This window comes from Cibotium barometz, chromosome 9, assembly GCF_041138505.1.
Source record: "Cibotium barometz isolate CiBa-2024 chromosome 9, ASM4113850v1, whole genome shotgun sequence".
Taxonomy (NCBI): domain Eukaryota; kingdom Viridiplantae; phylum Streptophyta; class Polypodiopsida; order Cyatheales; family Cibotiaceae; genus Cibotium; species Cibotium barometz.
Window position 1 is genome coordinate 48713489 of NC_141054.1, and position 22864 is coordinate 48736352.

Genomic DNA, 22864 nt, shown 5'->3' on the forward strand with positions numbered 1-22864 from the left:
CTCAAGCCTATGCCGATGATTCTTTCCTTTTTCCTTGGAACACAAAGCTTGATGTGAGGGTTCTCGTGCAAGTTGTGTCACTTTATGGATTGAATGTTGGGCTGAATGTCAACTTCGCAAAATCAAAGTTGTTACCACTGAAAAATGATGATTGGCATTGCCACCTAATCAGATAGTCAGACATCTTGGATATTCCATTGGATGGGAGATCTCCCTCAAAGAAGAGATTGAGTGGGTGATGCAGAAGCTACATCACAGAATTGAATACGGGAAGCTGTCTACATGGCCATTGCATGTACATATGTGAATAGTGAGTCTATAATCATGGCGTATGTGCAATTCTATCTCCCTTTGCTGCCTTGGTCTCACAGAAGATAGATTGACCTTTTCATGTCTAAAGCCCTCGAATGCCTGTGGAAAATAAAAGCGGACAGGAGAGCCCTTCGTCTGATGAAGTAGGAATTGGTTTGCTCGCCTAAGATGCATGGTGGACTTAATATTTTCAATATCCATTATCATGTCCTCGCGAGGAAGGTGATGCTTCTACCTGATTTTGTGGCACAAACAAAGCCATGGACTCGCCTGTTTCTGATCTGACTCATAGATGTCCCCCTCTGGGAAAACTATGAATGTACATTACTTTTATTAATGAAGAAGTGGTTTCACTATATATAAAAAATGTGTGCACATGCACGCGCGCGTGTGTTTGTGTGTGTGTGTGTGTACATACATATCTATATATGTATGTATGTGTGTACATATATGGACACACACAACGCACACGTGTGCATGCAACATAAGTGTCAAACACACCAAAAAAAAAGACAAAATTCACATGCAAACAATTCCCCAGCTTTTTGACTTGCGAAAAGTGAGCTGCAAATTGAACTCACCTCGCCATGCAAAGGCTCACCAATGACACCTTGATATGTTAGAGCAACCATGCGTTGTGTGGCAAATGTGGGGCAGTGTAAATGCTGATCCAACATCTGCATGTAGAATAAGATTTTATCCCGCCTGCGATGAACTTCCAGGAAGAAAGCAAAAAGCACCTCATCATCTGGCCAGTGCTCCATTTGCAATTGTGCACGATCATGCAGCAAGGCATAAAACGGTAAACGGCCCTTAGTTTCATCCACCAAAACCTTGATAACCTCCAAGCAGCTGTAGAGCCACTCTGTTGAATCATGTTGCCCCTGTTTAGATTTTGGAAGCTTCCCTTCTTCACCCATGCTCGAGTCCATTGCATCCCATGTGTGTACCCACTGCACCATTTGACTTAAAACTTCCAAACACATGACCGGTCGCAAATCGGCTGCCTCGCTTGCTATCAAAATCACTCTGCAAACGACTTGTCGAAGCCATGCTGCAACCTTATAGCCTCGTGAGACAGCTGTACCTTTGCCAGACAAACCATTCAAAGATAGATCAGATGCCTTCGCGGGTGATTGATTAATGGACGGGTCGGTGACTGAATAAGGAGGAGATCCTATGATTGCAGAAGCTGGAGAAGCAGGCGGCGCTGGTGTAGAAACTTGCAGCAGCCCCACAGTGGACGTTTGTGAAGCCGCAACTGACACACCATTCACAGCCAAAGAACCTAGCCCAGATTGCACCAAATGTCTGGCCTGGGTAGATGACTCTGTTGCAGATGCAGCTCTTAATAGAAAAGATAGAAATGAATCCCAGTTTACTAAGTTGCATCTCGATAAAGTTTGCAATGCCGACAAGAGGAATTCCACCTGGATCATGTGGCCACTGCAATTTGCAAGCAATGTGGCCAGAGTGGATTCAGCCACTATCCTTAATTGTTCTTGGTCCTGCAAAAAAATGAATGAACTGTCTCAAAGAGGATTATTTAATATCAAGCATATAAATGGTGTACACATTTTTGTAATCAAAGACTCACATTTATGACTTTCTATTCCCAAATCTTACAAGTACCATGGGGCAAAATTACATGACTAAGAACCCAATTTAACACTAAGATAGAGTAAAAACTGAGGCTACGAAAGATGGTATTTAACTGAAGTAGGAGATAGCACATATATTTGTCAATACATATATATATATACCAAGATGAATCCAGGATATGCCCAAATTCACCTTTTAGGAATGTGCATGTTATATACTCATGGTAGTCAACCCACAAGACTATATAACTATCAACTCCATTATGCATAGTATGGACTAGATACTACGACATCCCCACTAACATCATCAGTGCCCAATAGTGGGTGTAGGAGATAGCACATATATTTGTCAATGTTAGTGGTCTCACACATGCACATATTTTTAGTGGGCAGTCCTTCATGAAGGTAGAACCCTCGTCTAAGAATTCTGCACCAAACGGACTGGCCCCAGTCTTCATTCGACGTGTCGTTCAACCACACAGGCCATATGAATTTAACAAGCAGGTTCTTTTTTTCCCTTATGTTTGTTTACTCTCTCAGCCCAATGTCTCTATCACAAACCCTTGGCTTCTCAGGACATGTGGTGCATGTCTGACCTCCTAGGTATGTGTATGAATCATATGGATGGTGCCCATATGACGACCAAGGACATATCAGGATGGCTTGGGAATGCGTATGGATCATATGGGTGGTGCTCATGTGGAGTCCAAGGGCGTGGCAGTATATTTTGGACTTATGGGTGGTGCCCATATGGAATAGGGTCGGGTACACGCGGTCTAGACGATATCCATGGTGGATATATCGGGTCTTGTACACGTAAACTCAAAAGGATAGGCAATATCCATGGTGCATGTATGGATTATGGCCATGTACACATGGTGTATTGAGATATGACATGCAATATCCATGGTGTAGAAAGGAGCAGATGGAGAGCAAATGAGCAATTTCCCAAGTTCAAAAAGTGCATTACGCATACCTTCTGTATTGCTTTGACCTTTCTTTTTCTTTGTGGCATTGTTTTTCTACCTCAACAATGCCTGGTGTTTCTCCTTGTGATTGTCCATGGGGCCACGGACGTCTAGGCACCATGCAGACATGTGTGTACTACCTGTTTGGGCCTAAAGCAGTGTCATATGGAATTGCAAATGGTAAGTGCCCACAAAACTTAATTTACAGCTCATGGTAATTTATTACTGATGTTTATGGTTGACACGTCCACACTTCATTAAAAGATGCTGGACAACTTATAACATGTTCACAACATTGGGACCAGATTTTTAAAACACATGTGGGACAATTGGAGACGAAGGCCCTATGGATCGGAGACTTGTATCTACCCAGCACCTCAGAGGGAGTCTTCAATCAACATCATCCTAGGTAGCTGGGAGTTTTCTCCAGGACAGGAGTGCCATTACAAGTGTGAGCCTTGGTAGATCAGGATGAGGAGGAACATCGTGATTTCTATTATATCCATCCAGGATGGAGATTGTTGCAATGTGACATGTTGGACATTATTCTTGGCACTGCCCTTCATCCAGTGAGAGTAGTTAGCTCCTCAAGAAAGCAGTGGCATGTTGACACTCCGCCTGATATTGTGACCCACGGGTCTTGGTGCTTATGCATGTATGGTGGATGTCCTATCAGATATCTTCATTGGGGTCCTGGTGAGTGGGAGTGGATTGATGCAATCAATTTTATGAAGAGCAAGCCTTTTTTCAGCTACATTGTCCGTAATGCTAGGCTCCTTCTACTTGGGTAGATTCAGAGGACTCCTCTCATTCTGCACTCGAAAAGCTATAACCTCACCTCATTGATTCAAAAGAGATTTTGGCACAGACTTTGGCATTCATATAGGGCGAGCCAGATCTCTCACTTCTGTTGGTTATTCTTACATGGTGGCCTTCCCTCTAATCAGTGGAGGGCTATTTTTGGAGTAGACCCCACCTGCCCTAGATGCCAAGTAGCTTCTGAGACAATGCAACATTGTATTTGGGGGTGTAGAGCTGCTCAGAGGATTTGGGGCTCTATAGCTCGACTTATGTGCAGATTGAGGGGAGAGACCATTTATGTTACTTGGGGCTTTATTGCTTGGCTCAACTCAATATGGTCAAGAAATATTTTTTGAGGGCACGGATCAAACACTGCCATAATGATATGCAGAGGTGTGGCCCAATGCTACATGCTACAAGATATTCCTCATACCCAGAATAGACCACCTCTGCAAAGGATTGATACTACTTGGGAGCTCATTGCCAATATCACAGCTTGGCAGATTTGGAAGGCCAGATGCACAGAGGCTATTGAGGGCACTCAAATATACGACACCTAGTGCATTTGTACTATATGGGGAGATATTATTCACACTCTTATGGCCACTTGGGCTCATAAACAGGGACCTTCCATATCTGCGAATGCAAAGCACATTGTTTTCACGAGGGAGTGGGATCAAGGGAAATTTTTCTCAATGACCCCCACAAGACTCTCTTGGCACCTTTGCGCCCCACATTGATTGACATCAACCTACATTTTGGGATGAGGTTTTGTTTTGTTCCGGCTTCCTGCTGTGATTTTGTAAGGTTTGTTCATACTTAATAGAAGTCTCCTTTTTGCAAAAACAAATTGGAGTCAGAGGGCGCCTATCTGAATTCTGGCCACCTGGACGACCTGATTTGGTAGGATAAGCCCACAAACGAATTTAATAAATTGGGAAACCCTAATTCTAATCTGGAAGTTGGCTTGCGGGACACTACAGAGCTGGTCGCTTGATCATGTAGGTGCATCTTAGCTGGTTGACTTGTTCCACAGCAACACCAGGGCTGGTCGACTGCTACAGTAGCCTGCTAGGACTAGGTCGACTTCATCTGGGCTAGATACAGGGCTGGTCAACTTCCTTACAGATCTGTAAATTCTGGTTTCCAGGTGTTTTGGGCTGGAAACAGGTTCTAGGTGGCTGTTTTGACCTTGCCATACTGCTCCAGGGTCTCTAGCATGCCATCTATAACTCACACTTGGATTTCTGGAACAGGAAACATGCTGACTTGGACTGATCGAGCTACAGGCAGGACAGCACTGGTGCATGAGCTTGTGGGAGTGTTTCTTGTGATCTAAGGGTAGCAGGTGTGGCTAGAGATTCTCCGGGAGTAGTCAGCTAAGCATGGATACACCTAGTGGGTGTGTTCACCGGCTGAAAAGCAAGGCGGAATCCTGTGAAGGCCTTGGAAGCATAGGGATTTGGCTAGGCATGGTGTAGCACGTGCCGAGCTAAGACCATGTGAAACAACAAAGCCTTTCTTTAAACCTGAGTTTAGTGAGTATTTAGCAATCCTTTAAAACAGCATACATGAATCTGAAAATGGATGTAGTAGAGACGACACCAGATGGGGTCCCAAATTACCCACTGAAAGCACCCCCCCCACCCCCCCGCCTCTGCAAGCAGGAGTATTTGTTTTATTTCTTCTTCTGGAGAACTGTATACAAGCTGAACTGTGTCCACAAGACTAAGCGGACAAATTGACTAACTGACCGCCAAACGCAAGGACAAAGTGACCAAACACTGGGCAGAACTATGCATAAGCTTTAGGCAACTATCTTCAAGAGAAATACACCGGCCCAAGACGGAGGGAAGGTGTGCTGAGAACTCTTGAAGAGACTAAGCTTCGTTGCCTTGGGCTAAGAGCACAAGTATGGCTGTGAGTATGCACAAGCACAAGCCTAGGCACACATGCTTGACTTCTAATGATAATCTCTGGTTTATATCTGATGATTTATGCACTGAATATGCCTTGCCTTTTTATATGCTTTAGGGTGCCCAGTCGGCTACCCCTTAAAGCCTTTCGGCTGGCAGAAAGTGTCCACAACTGACATTAAATGTCAGTCGGTTGCAGCAATTGATCACAACTAGCATAAGATAGCTGCCTATAGCTGGTCGGGTGGCTGCCAGATCTGGCCGACTGGAGACCCAAGTCAAAGGACCTGGCCGACATGGTCTTGTAGGCATGGCAAGGTTTTTGCTACCCTTTTGCAAGGCTAGCCACCTCTTGTGGCTGCCTTGGGGCTCGCCCCTTTCTATATGCAATGTACTTATATGCCCTACATGCATCTACTGACATCTACAAGCCCTATATGATGAACACTTGCTAAATTCTCCACAGTGGGTTAAGAGGACTGCCCTGACACTAAGGTTGGGAGACTGACCTACGTAGCTTGTGCCTGACATATCCCGAACCGGGCTCACAAAGGGGTCACGGCATACGACAAAGAAATCCTAAAAGGTACTACTTTTGTACATGATTCTTGCCCAGTTGATGAGCAAGTTTATCACCGTGTACCACAATGCATGGGTGCACGTGACATTCCCTCCTGCTTAGCTCGGCGGTAGGTTCATAGCTTCGAGGTAGTCCACCATTAACTGTGGATAGTCGAGGAAGAATTCTTCATCTAGCCAAGTGGCTTCATGGGTCCCTTGATATTTGAACTTGGCATAAAATTGGTGAAGACGTCGTCCAGAACCATGCTTCCAACGATGTAGGAGGATCTGCTCCGGCTCTATCACCTCTGCTTCATCAACCATTTATGGCTGCTCCTCTCCTAGAACATTCTGCAATGAAGGTCCAATATAAGGCTTTAACCAAGAGACGTGGAAGATGAAAGGGAGCAAGGAAGGTGGCAGGTGATGCACAGGTGCAAGAGCTACAGGCTTGAGGCTTGAAGTGAAGGCAATAGGCAAGGAGAAGCAGAAACGATGAGCCACAGAGAGGGAGAGAGAGAGTGAACTCGTTGAAAATGGGGAATGCCCACGTTTTCTCTTCTTGGGCCTTCCTTTATTAATAAGTGACCTTTTTAAAGTATTTGGCCATGTTCAATGTGAACATGGCCAAGGCTTTTAAACTTTAATAAAAGCCTTGTACAAAGTATATACAAATATACATGGGTCATTTAGGGCTTTAACCCCAACAACCTCCCACTTAAAGGCATAAATGGCGCCTTTAAGCTAAGTCACTCCCACCATCTGTATGCATAGCTGATGTTGTGCTTTGGGTAAGCACTTAGTGAGAGCATCTGCAGGATTTTGTGACGTATGAACCTTTACAACTGTGATAAGGCCATCCTCAAGCACTTCCCTAATGAAGTGATACCGCACGTCAATATGCTTTGTGCGCGCATGGAACATGGCATTCTTTGCCAGACATATGGCACTCTGGCTATCACAACCAAGCATAGGTGCCTTGTCAGGCAAACCAAACTCACTGCATAAACGTGCCAACCATATGGCTTCTTTGGAAGCCTCAGTGGCTGAAATATATTCAGCCTCTGTAGTAGACAGTGCAACTATCTTTTGTAGTCTAGAGCACCATGAGACAGCACCTCCTGCAAGAGTATATACATAACCACTTGTGGATTTGCGTGTATCCACATCACCAGCCATGTCAGAGTCACAAAATCCCTTCAATTCCAAAGGACCCTTACCATAACAAAGGCATTTGTTTTTAGTCCCTTTTAAATACCTCATAATGGACTTTACTGCATCCCAATGCAATTTGCCTGGATTAGCCATAAATCGGCTCACAACTCCCACTGCATGGGCTATGTCAGGCCTAGTAGCAACCATAGCATACATAAGTGAACCACAAGACGATGCATAAGGAACACCTTGCATATCATTGGTTGCCTGATCAGATTTGGGGCAATCATCCTTGGAGAACTTAACATATGGCTGTAATGGCACACCAAGAGGCTTTGCATTAGCCATGTTAAACCTGTCCAGCACCTTTTCAATGTATTTTTCTTGAGACAAATACAATATGCGCTGGTCCCTTTGCCTTCTAATCCTTACTCCAAGAACATGTTCAGCTGCCCCAAGGTCTTTCATGGAAAATGCAGATTTCAGCTGCTGTTTAAGAGCATCAACAGTGCTTCTTTTCTTCCCAGCAATCAACATATCATCTACATAGAGCACAAGAATGATAGGGCTGCCATCCTCATCAAATTTTGTGTACAAACAGTGATCTGCATGGCTCCTTTTGTACCCATGTTTGAGCATGAAAGCATCAAACTTTTTGTACCATTGTCTAGAGGCTTGTTTCAGCCCATACAAGCTTCTTTTAAGCCTACATACCAAATGTTCCTTTCCAGGAATAACAAAGCCCTCGGGCTGCTTCATGTAAAGTTCCTCATCCACATCGCCATGCAAGAAAGCTGTATGCACATCCATTTGGTCTAATTCCAAATCAAGGGCAGCTGCTATGGCAAACAATACACGCAAAGTGGTCATCTTCACTACAGGAGAGAACACTTCCTGAAAGTCTATGCCCTTCGTTTGGGCATATCCCTTTGCAACCAGCCTTGCTTTATACTTGGGTTTTGCATCAACTGTCTTGATTTTATACACCCATTTGTTAGGAATGGCTTTCCTTCCCTTGGGCAATTCCACCAAGTCCCAAGTATCATTCGAATGCAAAGCTTTGATCTCTTCCTGCATAGCAAGCTCCCACTTCTTACTGTGCTCACAGTCACTCCACGGGTCCGTCGCAAGAACCGCCTTGATCTGCTGCTCGGTGAAGCCTTCCTGCTGCAGGAGCTCCTTCTTACAAAGCTTAGTAAGGCCTTTGTGGCTCATATGGCCAAGCCTCTTATGCCACAACTCCATATGTGAGTTAATTTCAGCCAAAGCAATAAATTTGCCCGACAAGGCCTTTCCATGCAAGCAGTAAAGTGTCCCTTTCTTTGTACCTTTCACAATCAGCCTTGAGCCTTTAGTCATTTTCCATGATCCTCTCTCAAACAAAATGCTGTAACCATGCATATCCATCTGTCCAACAGAAAGCAGACTCTTCTTGATTCCTGGCACATATCTAACATCATGTAAGACAAGCTCATTTGTGCCATCTGTGGAAAGATGCACAGTGCCAATACCCTCAATGGAACATGCATGATTGTTTCCCAGGTATACATGGCCATGGCTGCCTGCAACAAAAGTAGAAAAACACTCCTTGATAGGAGTCACATGAAAAGAAGCACCGGAATCGACTATCCAAGTCTGGGATAATGCATCATTAACAGTCAATAAAGCATCAATTAGATCACTCTTGGTGATCTGCATATCCTGTGTATGAACATTGAGAGAGTCATCAAGCTCATGAGCATCATCGGCTGACAAAGTGGCACATAAGATGTCTTCTACATCTGACAGCTCCTCAATAACAACACTAGAGGCCACATTGGCCTTCTCCTTGTTCTTTGGGCTGTCCTGTGCATCTGTCTTGATCTCCTTCTTCTCTTTCTTTTTGTCTCCACCACTCTTCTTCCTTTCCAACTCTGCCTTATAGTACCTGCAGTCAGGTTTCTTGTGACCTTTCCTGCCACATTGATAGCATGTCACATCACTCTTGCCTTTGCTGGCATTTCCCCTTTCTCTACTCTTACTCTTACTCCTTTGTGCATAATCAGTCTTCTTTTCTGTCCTGCCTCTAACCATGTTGGCTGAACTGCCACCCTCTCCACTTGCTTTCCTCCTGATTTCTTCGTTCAATATAGAACCCCTAACACCATCAAAGGTCAAATTGGGATTGTTTGACAATGAGACCACCAAAGTCTCCCAAGAATCAGGTAGAGTCATCAGCAAGAAGATAGCCTTGAGCTTATCTTCAAAAGGGGGCAAACCTGAGTCCTGTAACTGAGATAAAGTACCTGTTTGACAATGAGACCACCAAAGTCTCCCAAGAATCAAGTAGAGTCATCAGCAAGAAGATAGCCTTGAGCTTATCTTCAAAAGGGGGCAAACCTGAGTCCTGTAACTGATAAAGTATCTTTCATTGCCCTATTAGCTGGCTCTTGTACTCTGTAATCTCAAGCTAATAAAGCTCTAGTTCTTGCTTGCAATCTTTCTCTCTCTCATGTTTATTTGCTTCCGTTTGTGCACATTCTTTCAATTACAGCCTTGAAACAATGGAAACCTTTTCTTTATGGAAGGGAATTTACTGTGAAGACGGGCCACCAGGCCTTGAAGTGGTTGCAAGCCATGCTAAGTGCCGAGTGGAGCGATAGACAACAATGGTGGATTCAGTTGTTCCAACAATTTAGAGGAATGATTGAGTAAGAACAACCTCGTAGCGGACGCTCTGAGTCGCAAAGGTAGTATTCAGAGAGTATAGGAGTCCACTATGTTGGAGATACACGGAAAAGATTTAGATAGTATGAAGACACAATATATAGATTGTCCAAAATTTGGAACTCCTTACAGTATGACCCTTTATTCAGAACCGGGTCATTACACCATTTAGGACGGTTGGCTCTTTTACAAGGGTCGACTATGTGTTCTCAGGGAGAAAAGACCGTCGCTTCTCCTTGATGTCCATGATTCACTTGTTGGTGGTCATGTGGGATCAATAGTAGTACCTTGGAGAAGTTAGAAAGATCGTTTTATTGGCGAAGATGCGTAGGGATGTGTACACCTATGTTTCTAAGTGTTCCATGTGTGAAAAAGTGAAAGTACCTCATACCAACCAGGCAGGGTTGTTTCAGCCATTGCCTGTTCCTGAGGGTCCGTTTCATGACATTTTGATGGATTTTGTTGGACACCTTCCAAGTTCCCGTATCTAGTGGATCTCGGAATACTCAGTGTATGATGATAGTTGATAGGTTGAGTAAATTTTGTATGCTTATACCATGCAAACAGACGGCCACAGTACATTGGTATCCAGTTTGTGGTTTGCTTTTTTGTTTTTGTTTTTCGAGGCGGGGTCAGAGACGAGCATGCTCATCTCTGAGACTTGAGCAGAGAAACGCTTTTGTCATTAGCTTCATCGTCTCGGTCATGAGGACGGTTTCGCTACTTCCTTAAGGCATGTCCTCGGAAGACCCAAAAATTGGGCATGACAGCGACCAAGAACTCCCTAAGGAGCCCAGGTACTATGGGACTTGCTGTTAGGCTCACCCACTAAAAACTTTGCAAACCTGGCGGGTTTCCGGAGAGGAATTGCTCTACCCACAATGGGCGTCGGCTCGAATGGTTTGCCACGGACCATTACTTCAGATCAGGGCACTTCTAGCGAGCTCTGTTCGACAACTTTGGTACCAAATTGCAATTGTCCAGCGCATTCCATTCCCAAACCGATGGCCAAACCGAGATTTACAATCAGTCGGTTTTCGATGTAAAGTTGTCATTCAAAAGTTTTGGTTCTTTTCCTGTCATAAAGAAGATAAGCGACGTTGCCATCCAACTTAGATTGCCAGAGAGTTGGACGATGCACGTCATCTTCTGTTGGGGTTAAAGCCCTAAATGACCCATGTATATTTGTATATACTTTGTACAAGGCTTTTATTAAAGTTTAAAAGCCTTGGCCATGTTCACATTGAACATGGCCAAATACTTTAAAAAGGTCACTTATTAATAAAGGAAGGCCCAAGAAGAGAAAACGTGGGCATTCCCCATTTTCAACGAGTTCACTCTCTCTCTCCCTCTCTGTGGCTCATCGTTTCTGCTTCTCCTTGCCTATTGCCTTCACTTCAAGCCTCAAGCCTGTAGCTCTTGCACCTGTGCATCACCTGCCACCTTCCTTGCTCCCTTTCAACTGGTATCAGAGCCTCTAGGGTTTCCCAAATTTCTGAGCAGGTGGCTGGACAGCAAGTAAAAAGGGTTTCTATCGCGACAAAATTGCTTTCCATCGCGAAGCCCCTTGTTTCCCGGGTCCCTACGGGTGCCGGCATTGACAAAACAGCCCAAAACAGGCTGTTTTTAGGTCAAAAACAGGTCAAAAACAGGTTATTACAGCGAAGTGCAGGTTTTATCTTGATGTATTAAGTTGTGGGAACACTTGTACATGGTCCCTACTACCCTACATCGGCCAAATTTGCTGAAAAACAGGTCAAAAACAGGGTTTTTACAGCAAATTACAGATTTGCGCAGGTTTATGCAAATGTACATGTGATGTATTTCGATTGGGGAATGTATTAATTGATGTAATTTGCGAGCATTAAGCAAGTTTTGGATGCGAAATGCCTATTTCGAGTCAATTTGCTGCACATTTATGCTAAAAATTGGGGCTTTTGCCTACATATGCTCCCAAAGGCTGTGCTTTTGCATTATGTACGCTTTGTGAGGTAGAAAACAACAATTTTTGTTGTTTTTGGGCAAAAATCAGCTTGCTGAATTTTCTGCGCAGAAAATTCAGAATTGATTATTCTTGCCTAAACTTGCATATTTTGGCTCGATTTGCTCCTGTGACCCTTTGGAGTTGCTGTGCACATTGCGGTGAGGCTACAGTTCGGTTTTGGTGCAGTTTGCCCAAAAAAAAATTCAGCACTTAAGCCCTCTCGTTTGTGCAACTATGGCATCGACTTCCTCTGACGTCAAGAATCTCTTTGAGATCAAGCGGTTTGAGGGAACAGGTTTTGATCTTTGGAAGGATAGGATTCAAGGAATCCTCTTCCTTAAAGATTGTGACAGGGCACTTGAAGCAGAGAAGCCAGAAGATATGTCAGATGCAGCATGGCTTACATTGAACAAGAAAGCCATTACCTACATTAAAATGGCCGTCTCTGACGAGATCTTGGTAGACCTCAAGGGTCTTGTCAATGCGTTTGAGTTGTGGGAGAAATTGAAGGCAACGTATGAGAATACGACCCCAGTTAATCAGGTGCATTTGATGCGGAAACTTGTTGGCATGCAGTTAGATGAGTCCAAGAGCGCTCTGCATCTTGAAGTGTGCAAAAAGGTCAGAAGAAAACTGATGACGAAGGTGCAACCATGGACACCTCAGCATGGCCAGTACTGAGTACACCTCAGAAAAAGCACATGTCAGCTTATTGTCTTCAGAAAACATAATGCCACTATAGAGCAAAAGAAAATCTGCTTGGCTCCAAACTCAAAGTAGAACTGTGAACACATCACATCCAATAAGCTACATGGAACACATCCTGTCCATAGTCTCTGCTAACCAATAGTTCTGGAACTCATCTGAACCATGAAGGAAACTTGGTTGATCCTGGAACTCATCCGGACCATCAAGTGAACTTGCCTATCTTTATACTTGGAACTCCGACACACGGGTCCCATGCTCCACATTTACTATAAGAGAGCTTTTGAAAGCCCCCTCTCCCGCCCACAAGCCGTTTCTGGAAGACAGCAAGCGGGGGGATGCCCTTAGGATCAAAGTAGGACACCAGTCATGTTCTCTCTAGCCTGTAAGGCCTTGGGAGAGCTGGGGTTGTCACTAGACGAGTCTGTGTCAGTGTCATGTGACTTGTCTTTGCCCTTCTTTGAAGACTTGACCTTGTCCTTGGCTTTGCCTTTGTCTTTTGACTGACAATCCTTTGACAGGTGGCCTTTCTTCCCACACTTGTAACACCAACTCCGAACTTTCTTTTGCACCGTCGCGAGTGCCTGATCAATCCAATAGACGATGAAACTTTCAACTTCCCCTGTGAAACTAGAATGGATTCCTCTTCCAAGAGGAGAGTACACAAATCATCAAACTCGAGGAAACGTGTTGTGATTTGAACCCGCAAAGCTCGGGAAACCATGTCATAATCTGCAAGAAGCCAGATGAGGAGGAGAGCAACTAACTAAGAAGAAGTCAGGACAGTACCCATTGCGACTAATTGGTCATGAATTACCTTAACCTTCATCACAAACAACTGCATGGAAGTCCCTGCTGTAAACTCCAGAGAAAAGAGCTGACCCAATAGGTTGACAGACCACATTGTAGAGTCCCGTGCATATAGATCTGTCAGCTTTCTCCAAACAGAAACAGCACAATCCAATGTTTGCACGGCGGGGGAGACCTCTGGTGAGATGGCTCGTATAAGTGCAGAGTGAGCTTTTGAGTCTTGAAGCAATCCACGTGCTCTCTCAAGCACCTTTCCACAGGATCCAACTAGGGACTAGTAGCCCCCTTTGAAGATGCAGGCTGGACAGCAGCAAAAGAAACCCAAAAACACACCACCGGGAACCTCCTACCGGAAGGGGGAGGGGATCTTCAAGGGAGAAGAGCTGATGTGCCGCTTGTCAAGCAAAAAAATATCCTTCAAGAACCTGCCACAAAATTGATGCCCTTACTGAATTTGCAGTGAGAACTCCTCCACTTGCCTCTGTAGAAGAAAACGCAGCTTCGGGGCTGGCCGACAGCAGTAGGAGGGCTTGTAGATCAAAAAACGCAGCCATTGTTGAAGTATCTACTGTTAGAAGTCATCTCCTGTCTATATTTATACACCAAGGCCTCTGTTGTGGGTGTGCCCGCCCTGTATAAGGTGTTTTATCATTTTTCCTCACTCCCCGTATTTTTCCCCTATTTTTCCCATTTTTTCCATGGTGTGGATGGATGCCAGATGGTTGGCAGGAGCACCTAGTGGCTGGCCGACTGTCCATTCAGCAGTCGTGTGGCTGGCCGACTGCATATTCAGCAATCATGGAGGTGCTGGTGGTTGGCTGACTTGCTCCTACAGTCGTGGAGGCCATTTACTGCTGGCCGACTGCTGTATGCAGTCGTGGAGAGCTTTTACAGCAGGCCGACTGCATGCATGGGGCATATAAATAGGCCCCATGCCCCCCACCATTGTATCATTCAGTCATTTGCGGGATCTTGTGTATGGAGAAGAGTTTACACACCTATCTCTCTGTGTTTCTTGTGCTGTCTATTTTCTGCATTCTACTTGCTCTTGTCTACCCAAGTTTGGTTATCATTTCCGTTGCATATTCTAACATGGTATCAGAGCCCTAGGCTCGTGATAGATCTTGGGAGTTTTCTAAGCAAGAGGGGGATCGTTAGGTTGCTGATTGGTGGACTGTTTTGGACTGTTTGGGAAGAGAAGGTGCAAGAGAAAGGCGGGCTAAGGTGCTGGACAGCCACTTGCAGGTTTTACAGATTTTTTTTTTCCCACCCACCCACCCTTTCAGTTTACTCCCTGCGATGGCAGATTTACTAGAGATGGCTGAGAAGCACGTGAAGATTCCGACTCTCCCCACGTTCCCAGTGGACCGTCAGTTGGACGGGTCCAATTACGGCATCTGGAAGGTCATGATGGAGTCTGTGCTGGAGTCATATGACCTTGCTGATTTCATCATCATCGGGGTTCCACAGCCAGAAGCAGAGGAAGGGGAGTTACTGTCGATGAGGAAGGACCGAGAGGCGCAGGCACACATGTGGGATCGTGTCAACGCCAGGGTCCGGTCATTTATTTTCCTCAACTACACACCACAAGTGATCAATCATGTAAAGCACATGACGCTGGCGAGAGGCATATGGGAGCACTTGGCTTCTCTTTATAACAGGGTATCACCCATGAAACGGATCTCCTTGGAAGTGCAGATGCGGGTTATGAACCCTGCAAAGTCCTTGACGATGCGCGAACACATTAACAAGCTGCAGGCCCTTCAGCAGGAAGTCCTACAAGCTGGGAAAGAGATATCATCTGAAGACATGGTCATCACTTTGCTGTCCCACTTGCCTGCTCAGTATTCTGCTTTCTATTCCTCGTTGATTACGAGTGGCAGGCTCAGCACCATTACCTGGGAGGAGCTTGTGCCAATGGTCTTGGACCAGGAGGAACGTTTCACGAACCCTCCTCACAGCAGCGGTTCGGAGGCCTTAACTGGCCAACGGTCGAAAGGCCGGAATAACAACAAGGGCAAAGGGAAGGCTTCACCGGAGAAGTCTTCTGAGAAAAAGCCTGACTCAGAACGAGAGAAGCTGAAGGCCGAAAGATTCTGCAATGATTGTGGCGAGAAAGGCCACTATTGGAGGAAGTGTCCTAAGCGGACACGGAAGAGTGCTGATTCCTCAGCCTCAGTTGCAAAGACTCCGGCATTTGTGCACTTAGAGATGGTGGACTCTGATGTTTCATCATCTTCGAGTGAGGAGGCAGTTGGCTTCACCGCGAAGGATACCCGGGAATGGATTCTTGACAGTGGTGCTTCCAAGCATGCTTCCAGGCACACGACTCCATCCCGTGACTTCTTTTTGGATCTGAAACGATAGTCAGGTTGCATCTTTATTGGCGACAACTCCACTATTCCGATACATAGTGAGGGCCGAATGGAGATTATTCCCGACGGCAAGGGGGGCAAGCATGCTTCCCGTGTTCTTTATGTCCCTGCTCTGGGTTTTCATCTTCTGTCAGCGCATGAAGTATGCAAGACTAGCTTTCGGGTGGAATTTGAGGAGCATTCAGTTGCTCTATGGGACCGTGAGACTGGCCAGGTTGTTTGGGAAGGCGGTGTGGAGAATGGTATCTACAAGCTCTCTGCACTCTCCTCGTTGACAGGTTCTCAGGTCGGAGATTTGTGGCACTTTTGTTTTGGCCACTTCAATGTGGATGCATTGAGGCGAGCTTTCCGAGACCAGATGGTGGTTGGCTTGCCAGATGTTGGTAGTAGGCAAGGGCGTTGCAGTTCTTGCATACGTGGTAAGCAGCACAGGGAATCCTTTCCGAAGCAGGCTTCCAGGCGGGCTTCGAAACCATTGGAGTTGATTCACACTGACTTGTGTGGACCTCAGCAAACACCATCTTTGGGAGGATCTCTCTACTTTATGCTACTTGTTGATGATTGTACCAGATTCACGTGGGTCTACTTTCTTTCTCAGAAGGACCAAGCTTTTGCTCGGTTCAAGGATTGGCACGTGATGGTGGAGAAAGAGTCTGGATTTCAGGTCAAGACTCTCAGGGCTGATAAAGGAGGTGAATTCTCCTCGACTGTATTTCTCAGATTTTGTGCAGATCATGGCATCAAAAGGGAACTGGCCAATACAGGATCGCCTTCGGAGAATGGAGTTGTCGAACGCAAGAACAGGACTGTGGTGGAGATGGCGAGGACCATGCTGGAGCATCATGATCTTCCTCGTCCACTTTGGGGAGAGGCTGTGGCAACGGCTGTCCATACCCTCAACCGATCTCCGACGACTTCAGTACCCCATATGACTCCATTTGAGGCATACTTTGGCAGGAAACCTGATGTCTCGCACTTCCGTGTCTTTGGGAGTGACGCATATGTACATATTCCGAAGAAGCAAAGGGGGAAGCTTAACTCCGAGTCCCGCAAGCTTGTATTTGTGAGGTATAATTCTCTTTCCAAGGGATACACGTTGTATGATCCAGAAAGGAACGAGATTGTTGTCAGCCGGGATGTGGTCTTTGACAAGCATGTTCCAGTATCCACGGTCGAGGAGCCGCCACTTCTTGGAGATCCAGAGGAGTCTAATGATGATTCCCAGACCATCATTCTAGGTTATCAACCTCAATCACAACAGGAGGTTGAGCCCGCAGCTGGAGTAGAGCCCCCGCGACCACGGGAGGCTCCACGATCTGTTCGAGTACCTAGGTGGTTGTTAGACACCCTTTGGGAGTCGGTGTCATGGAGTTACCCTCCGAGTGGACCACAGAGGACAGCCCTCGAAGATCACATAGAGTCCGAGATAAAAGCAACATAGAGGAGCTTCTTCAGGTGAACTATGCTTTGATGTCTCGTATTATGCGGGACAAAGAGCCCACTTCCGTAAAGGAAGCCCTTTCTCAGGATACTTGGAGGAAAGCCATGCAGGTGGAACTTGATGCCATCGAGAAGAACGACACTTGGGAGTTGGTACCGAGGCCGTCGAAGCGGTCAGTCACACTGGTGTCAAATGGGTCTTTAAGACCAAATATGCGTCTGATGGGTCGGTGGACAAACACAAAGCCAGACTTGTGGCTAAAGGTTATGCTCAGCGGCAGCCAGGCATCGACTACAAGGATACCTTTGCACCGACAGCACGGATGTCCACGATTCGGACCGTTCTTGCCCTTGCTTCTTCTCAGAGGTGGCCCGTGTATCAAATGGATGTAAAATCTGCGTTCCTTAATGGTGACCTGCAGGAGGAAGTGTATGTTGAGCAGTCTCCAGGCTTTATTGTTCCAGGATCTGAAGGGATGGTTTACAGGTTACATAAGGCCTTGTATGGTCTTAAGCAGGCTCCCAAGGCTTGGAATCAGAAGATTGATTCCTTCTTTATTCGGACTGGATTTCAGAGATCGGTTGCAAATCCAAACCTGTATCTCTTTCGGGAACGCGGCATGGTCACGCTTATCATCCTTTATGTGGATGATCTCATTCTCACCGGCGGTCATGTGGAGCACATTAGAGTGACGAAGGTTGCCTTGTCAAAGGAGTTTGAAATGACCGACTTAGGCTTACTCCACTTCTTTTTGGGATTGGAGATCTCGCAGACCCAGAGGGGGTTTTCCGTCTCTCAGCAACGGTATGTTCATGAGTTGCTTGAGGCCTTTGGAATGGAGAACTGCAAGCCTATTACTTCGCCGATGGATCCGAACACAAAGTTAACCGTTACTGATCCTTGTGAGCCAGTTGATGCCTCGCAGTACCAGAAGTTGGTTGGTTCATTGATCTAGTTGCTGAACACCAGATTGGACTTGAGCTTCTCCGTGGGACTGTTGAGCTCTTTCATGCAGACGCCATTGAAGTCTCATTGGGACGCAGGATTGCGGATCTTGCGGTATCTGCAGAGTACGAAGGATCTAGGACTCTTTTACACAGGAGGGGATGGAGTCAGGCTCCAAGGTTGGAGTGACTCAGATTGGGGAGGAGATCCAGACACAAGGAGATCTACTTCAGGATACAGTTTTACCCTCGGCTCAGGAGCAATTTCTTGGAGCAGCAAGAGGCAGCCAACTATTGCCCTTTCTTCGACAGAGGCAGAGTAACGGGCTGCTTGTGGTGCTGCTTGTGAGGTTGTGTGGCTGCGGAGGCTGCTAGGCGAGATTGGGTTTCCACAGAAGGAGCCCACAGTCATCCAGTGCGATAACCAGAGTTGTATAGCTATTGCTCAGAACCCGGTCTTCCATGCCCGGACCAAGCACATAGAGATACAGTATCACTTTGTACGTGAGAAGATCTTGGCTGGTCACATCTTGCTACTTTATTGTTATACGGAGGACAATGCGGCGGACCTCTTCACGAAGTCTCTACCTCAGGCTACGCTCACGCGGCACTCCAGCTCCCTTGGGTTGATTTCACACCCAGGAGCTGAGAGGGGGTGTTAGAAGTCATCTCCTGTCTATATTTATACACCAGGGCCTCTGTTGTGGGTGTGCCTGCCTTGTATAAGGTGTTTTATCATTTTTCCTCACTCCCCGTATTTTTTCCCTATTTTTCCCATTTTTTCCATGGTGTGGATGGATGCCAGATGGTTGGCAGGAGCACCTAGTGGCTGGCCGACTGTCCATTCAGCAGTCGTGTGGCTGGCCGACTGCATATTCAGCAGTCGTGGAGGTGCTGGTGGCTGGCCGACTTGCTCCTACAGTCATGGAGGCCATTTACTGCTGGCCGACTGCTGTATGCAGTCGTGGAGAGCTTTTACAGCAGGCCGACTGCATGCATGGGGCATATAAATAGGCCCCATGCCCCCCACCATTGTATCATTCAGTCATTTGCGGGATCTTGTGTATGGAGAAGAGTTTACACACCTATCTCTCTGTGTTTCTTGTGCTGTCTATTTTCTGCATTCTACTTGCTCTTGTCTACCCAAGTTTGGTTATCATTTCCGTTGCATATTCTGACATCTACAGCCTGGAGAATCTAGGGAAGCAAAAAACGCAAGGCATAGTTGAAGAAGGAGAGAGACAAAGAGCAGATTTTTGTGCAACATCCGGAGCCTACGCGTATGATACCATGAAAGAATGTGCACAAGCGGAAGCAAATAAACATGAGAGAGAGAAAGATTGCAAGCAAGAACTAGAGCTTTATCAACTTGAGGTTACAGAGTACAAAAGCCAGCAAATAGGGCAATGAAAGATGATTGAATGAATAAAAGAGAGCAACCCTTATATACTTGTGCATGAAGCAGTCGGTTGTAGAAAACAGGCCGACAGGACTCCACGACAGCATAAGGAGAGATGCAATATTTTAACAGTAATAACCCCTAGCATCTCTTTGTCATATACAGAATAATTTTTTTCTGCATCATTCAACTTTCTGCTGTAATACACCACTGGTCTGCCTTCTTGTTGCAAAATTGCTTCTATGGCGAGATTACTGGCATCAGTGATTACCTCAAAGTGGTCATCCCTTGATGCGAGTTTAAGAACTGGAACTTCAAAAGCTCCCTTTTGCAAAGCAAAGAAAGCCTCTAAAGCCTTACCTATAACTGAAACTTTCTGTCTTCTAGTCAGCACGCCCTTGAGCAAATCTTTCAATGGTGCTGCAAGGTTAGAAAACCGATCCATATGCGAGCTATATGCTTGGCACAAGCCCACGAAGGAATGTATCTCTTGGGCTGTCTTTGGAACGTCCCAATCAAGGATTGTCTTTATCTTTTCAGGATCAAGGCGAATGCCATTAGAACCGATCACATAGCGCAGGAACTGGACTTCTTGAACCCCAAATATGTAGAGTTCGTTGTCTCGCAAAAGCTGCAAGACCTTCTGCACATCTTTCACGTGCTGCTTTGCAGTGGCAGAAAAAATAAGAATGTCATCCAAAAAAATGAAGACATACCGATGAGTACGGCGAAGACTCGTGACATCATCTTGCTGAATGTCGCCGGTGCATTGGTGAAACCAAAAGGCATGACCACGAACTTATAATGCCCTCCTTTTGTTCGAAAGGCAATCTTTGGGATATCATCCACCATTGAGCCTTTCAAGGATGTACTCTGTCCTTGGCATTGGGAAATTATTCTTGATTGTCAACTTGTTCAAGGCTCGGTAGGGGAGTACAAAAGTGACAGTGAGAGAGAAAGAGTAGCGTGTCTCCAAAAGTGGTGTAGCCTCCATAATTAGCCTAGGGGCCACCAAAGGTTATAAAACCTTTTAAACTTTAATTCTCTTTGCACCAAAGGTTATAAAACCTTTTAAACTTTAATTCTCTTTGCACCAAAGGTTATAAAACCTTTAAACTTTAATTCTCTTTGTCCCCTTCACACTTGGGGTTGTCCACACATGGGATTATCAACATTAATTCCCTTTTCGACCCCAAGAGTTGTACCAATCTGTCCATGAAGTTATTGCAAGTGGTGTAGCCTCCATAATTAGCCTAGGGGCCACCAAAGGTTATAAAACCTTTTAAACTTTAATTCTCTTTGCACCAAAGGTTATAAAACCTTTAAACTTTAATTCTCTTTGTCCCCTTCACACTTGGGGTTGTCCACACATGGGATTATCAACATTAATTCCCTTTTCGACCCCAAGAGTTGTACCAATCTGTCCATGAAGTTATTGCCCCAAACTGATGCCATTAACATTGTCCACCATGCCCCCATGCACACCTGCATATTGTCTAGAGAAAAACACAAGGTCGTGACACGTATGTTCAGGACTATGTGGTAAAGTGTCATGAAAACTGAGATAAAAGGGAGGTAAAGAGTTCAATAGTGGTGACAAGCTGCCTATCTGGAACACCTCATCTATGTTGAGTGGTTGTTCTTTGAGATCCTTCACCTTTGTCAAATGATCTGCCATAGACTCTCCTTCATCCATGTGCAGATTATCCAGCTCCCACTTCAAGTACACCAACTCTGGCTTCATTGCAGGATTGAAACATTGATTCTAGGACTTCCCATGCAAGCTTGGAAGTCTCACAGGACCGGATGTGAGGAATGATAGATCTTTTAATTGAAAGGGCTATAAGAGACATTGTTTGGGCATCTCTAGAGGCCCACCTATGCCGTTCCACAGTAGGTGCATGAACTTTTGGACCAGCTGCTGCGACCCCAGACCAACCATTCTGGGATTTGTTGATGGTTCTACGGAAGGAGAACGAGGTTCATCACCTATGACAACCTCCCATAATCCCCTGGCTACCAACATGCTTTTGGTCCATAAAGTTCCACAAAGAAAATAACCTATCCTCACTAGAAAGAAAACCCAGCACCTCTTCACCCCTTTGTGCCATCTGCCCCACACACTGAATTTCCTATTGCAAAATACGAAGTGCTGTACAAGGGAGCCCCCCTATACTATGGACTCCTAACTCCTAGCACCTTTTAAGCAAATAAGAAAATACGAAAACACCTGAAATGTGTTATTGATAGCACTGAGATGAGAACTGAATTTTGTAGCTGGCCAAAAATGCACCAAAATCAGAATGTGCACTTCATTCAATGAGCTCCAGCTCCAGAAGATGAGCACCTATGCTGCTCTTGAATGTGCGCTTTTCAGCACCAGATTTGCACTGGGAGTGCCCAGGATGCTTCCAAATCCACCAAAAAAGTTCCAAAATCTGACAAAATCCCTTGCGTGAAGTTTGTAGAGACTTCAATTAGAGCTTCAAGTAGAGACGTTACACACAGCAACAACTATAGTCACCGCCAAGAAGCAAGGCAAGTCCATTAAGCATTCACACAATAGCTTGATTGGGCCCAGCTACAATTTGCAGCAGAAACACAGGCTCGTCTCTAGCTCCAGCGCCGAATCAACCACCACCACAGAAATAGGGCAAACAATAAAGGTTACAAAATATTTTTCCTTAGCAAGGATTTTTATGGGAAAGTAATAGATGCCAAAAAAACTTCATTGCGGGTGTCCTAGCAACACCAAAGAAACCTCCCTTCACACGATCCAATGAGTGGATGGAGTACCTCATGGAACACATCAAAACATTAAAGGGGCAAGTTTGAACATTTGAAGACTGCATCAAGGTTTTAGAGAACAAGTCAAACCATATGCTTGAGATTAATCATGCAGAGAAGATTATTGCTAAGGTAAAAGAAGAGAAGAAAGAAGAGGTGAAGGAAGGATTGCAAGGGTCCGTTGGCAATATCAAGGAGGTGATCAACACCAAGATCAAGGAAAACAAACGAAGGTAGTCATTGGCCCTCAATATCCAAGTGGGTGGGTTACCAGAAGGATGGAAGCAACGCGGGCTCGATATGTGGGGTGGATTGGTTTCGTCAGTCCCAACAATCCATTGGAAGGGGCCGACGGTCACAGAAATTGAAACAGTTGGCAACCACATAATCATCACCGAC

The 22864-nt window shown here is 45.6% G+C and overlaps 1 protein-coding gene across 6 annotated transcripts in view; it reads right to left on the minus strand.

Annotated features, from left to right (window-relative positions):
- Positions 1 to 22864, minus strand: part of LOC147635653 (mediator of RNA polymerase II transcription subunit) — a 197445-nt gene that overhangs the window by 169293 nt on the left and 5288 nt on the right. For all 6 annotated transcript variants that reach the window (XR_015266693.1, XR_015266692.1, XM_086803035.1 and 3 more), the window contains one exon: positions 894 to 1820. Coding sequence is in view for 4 of the 6 variants with exons in the window: in XM_086803035.1 (XP_086659161.1) it covers positions 894 to 1820 (927 nt within the window). In the remaining 2 variants the exon portion in view is untranslated. The remainder of the gene's footprint in view (positions 1 to 893; positions 1821 to 22864) is intronic.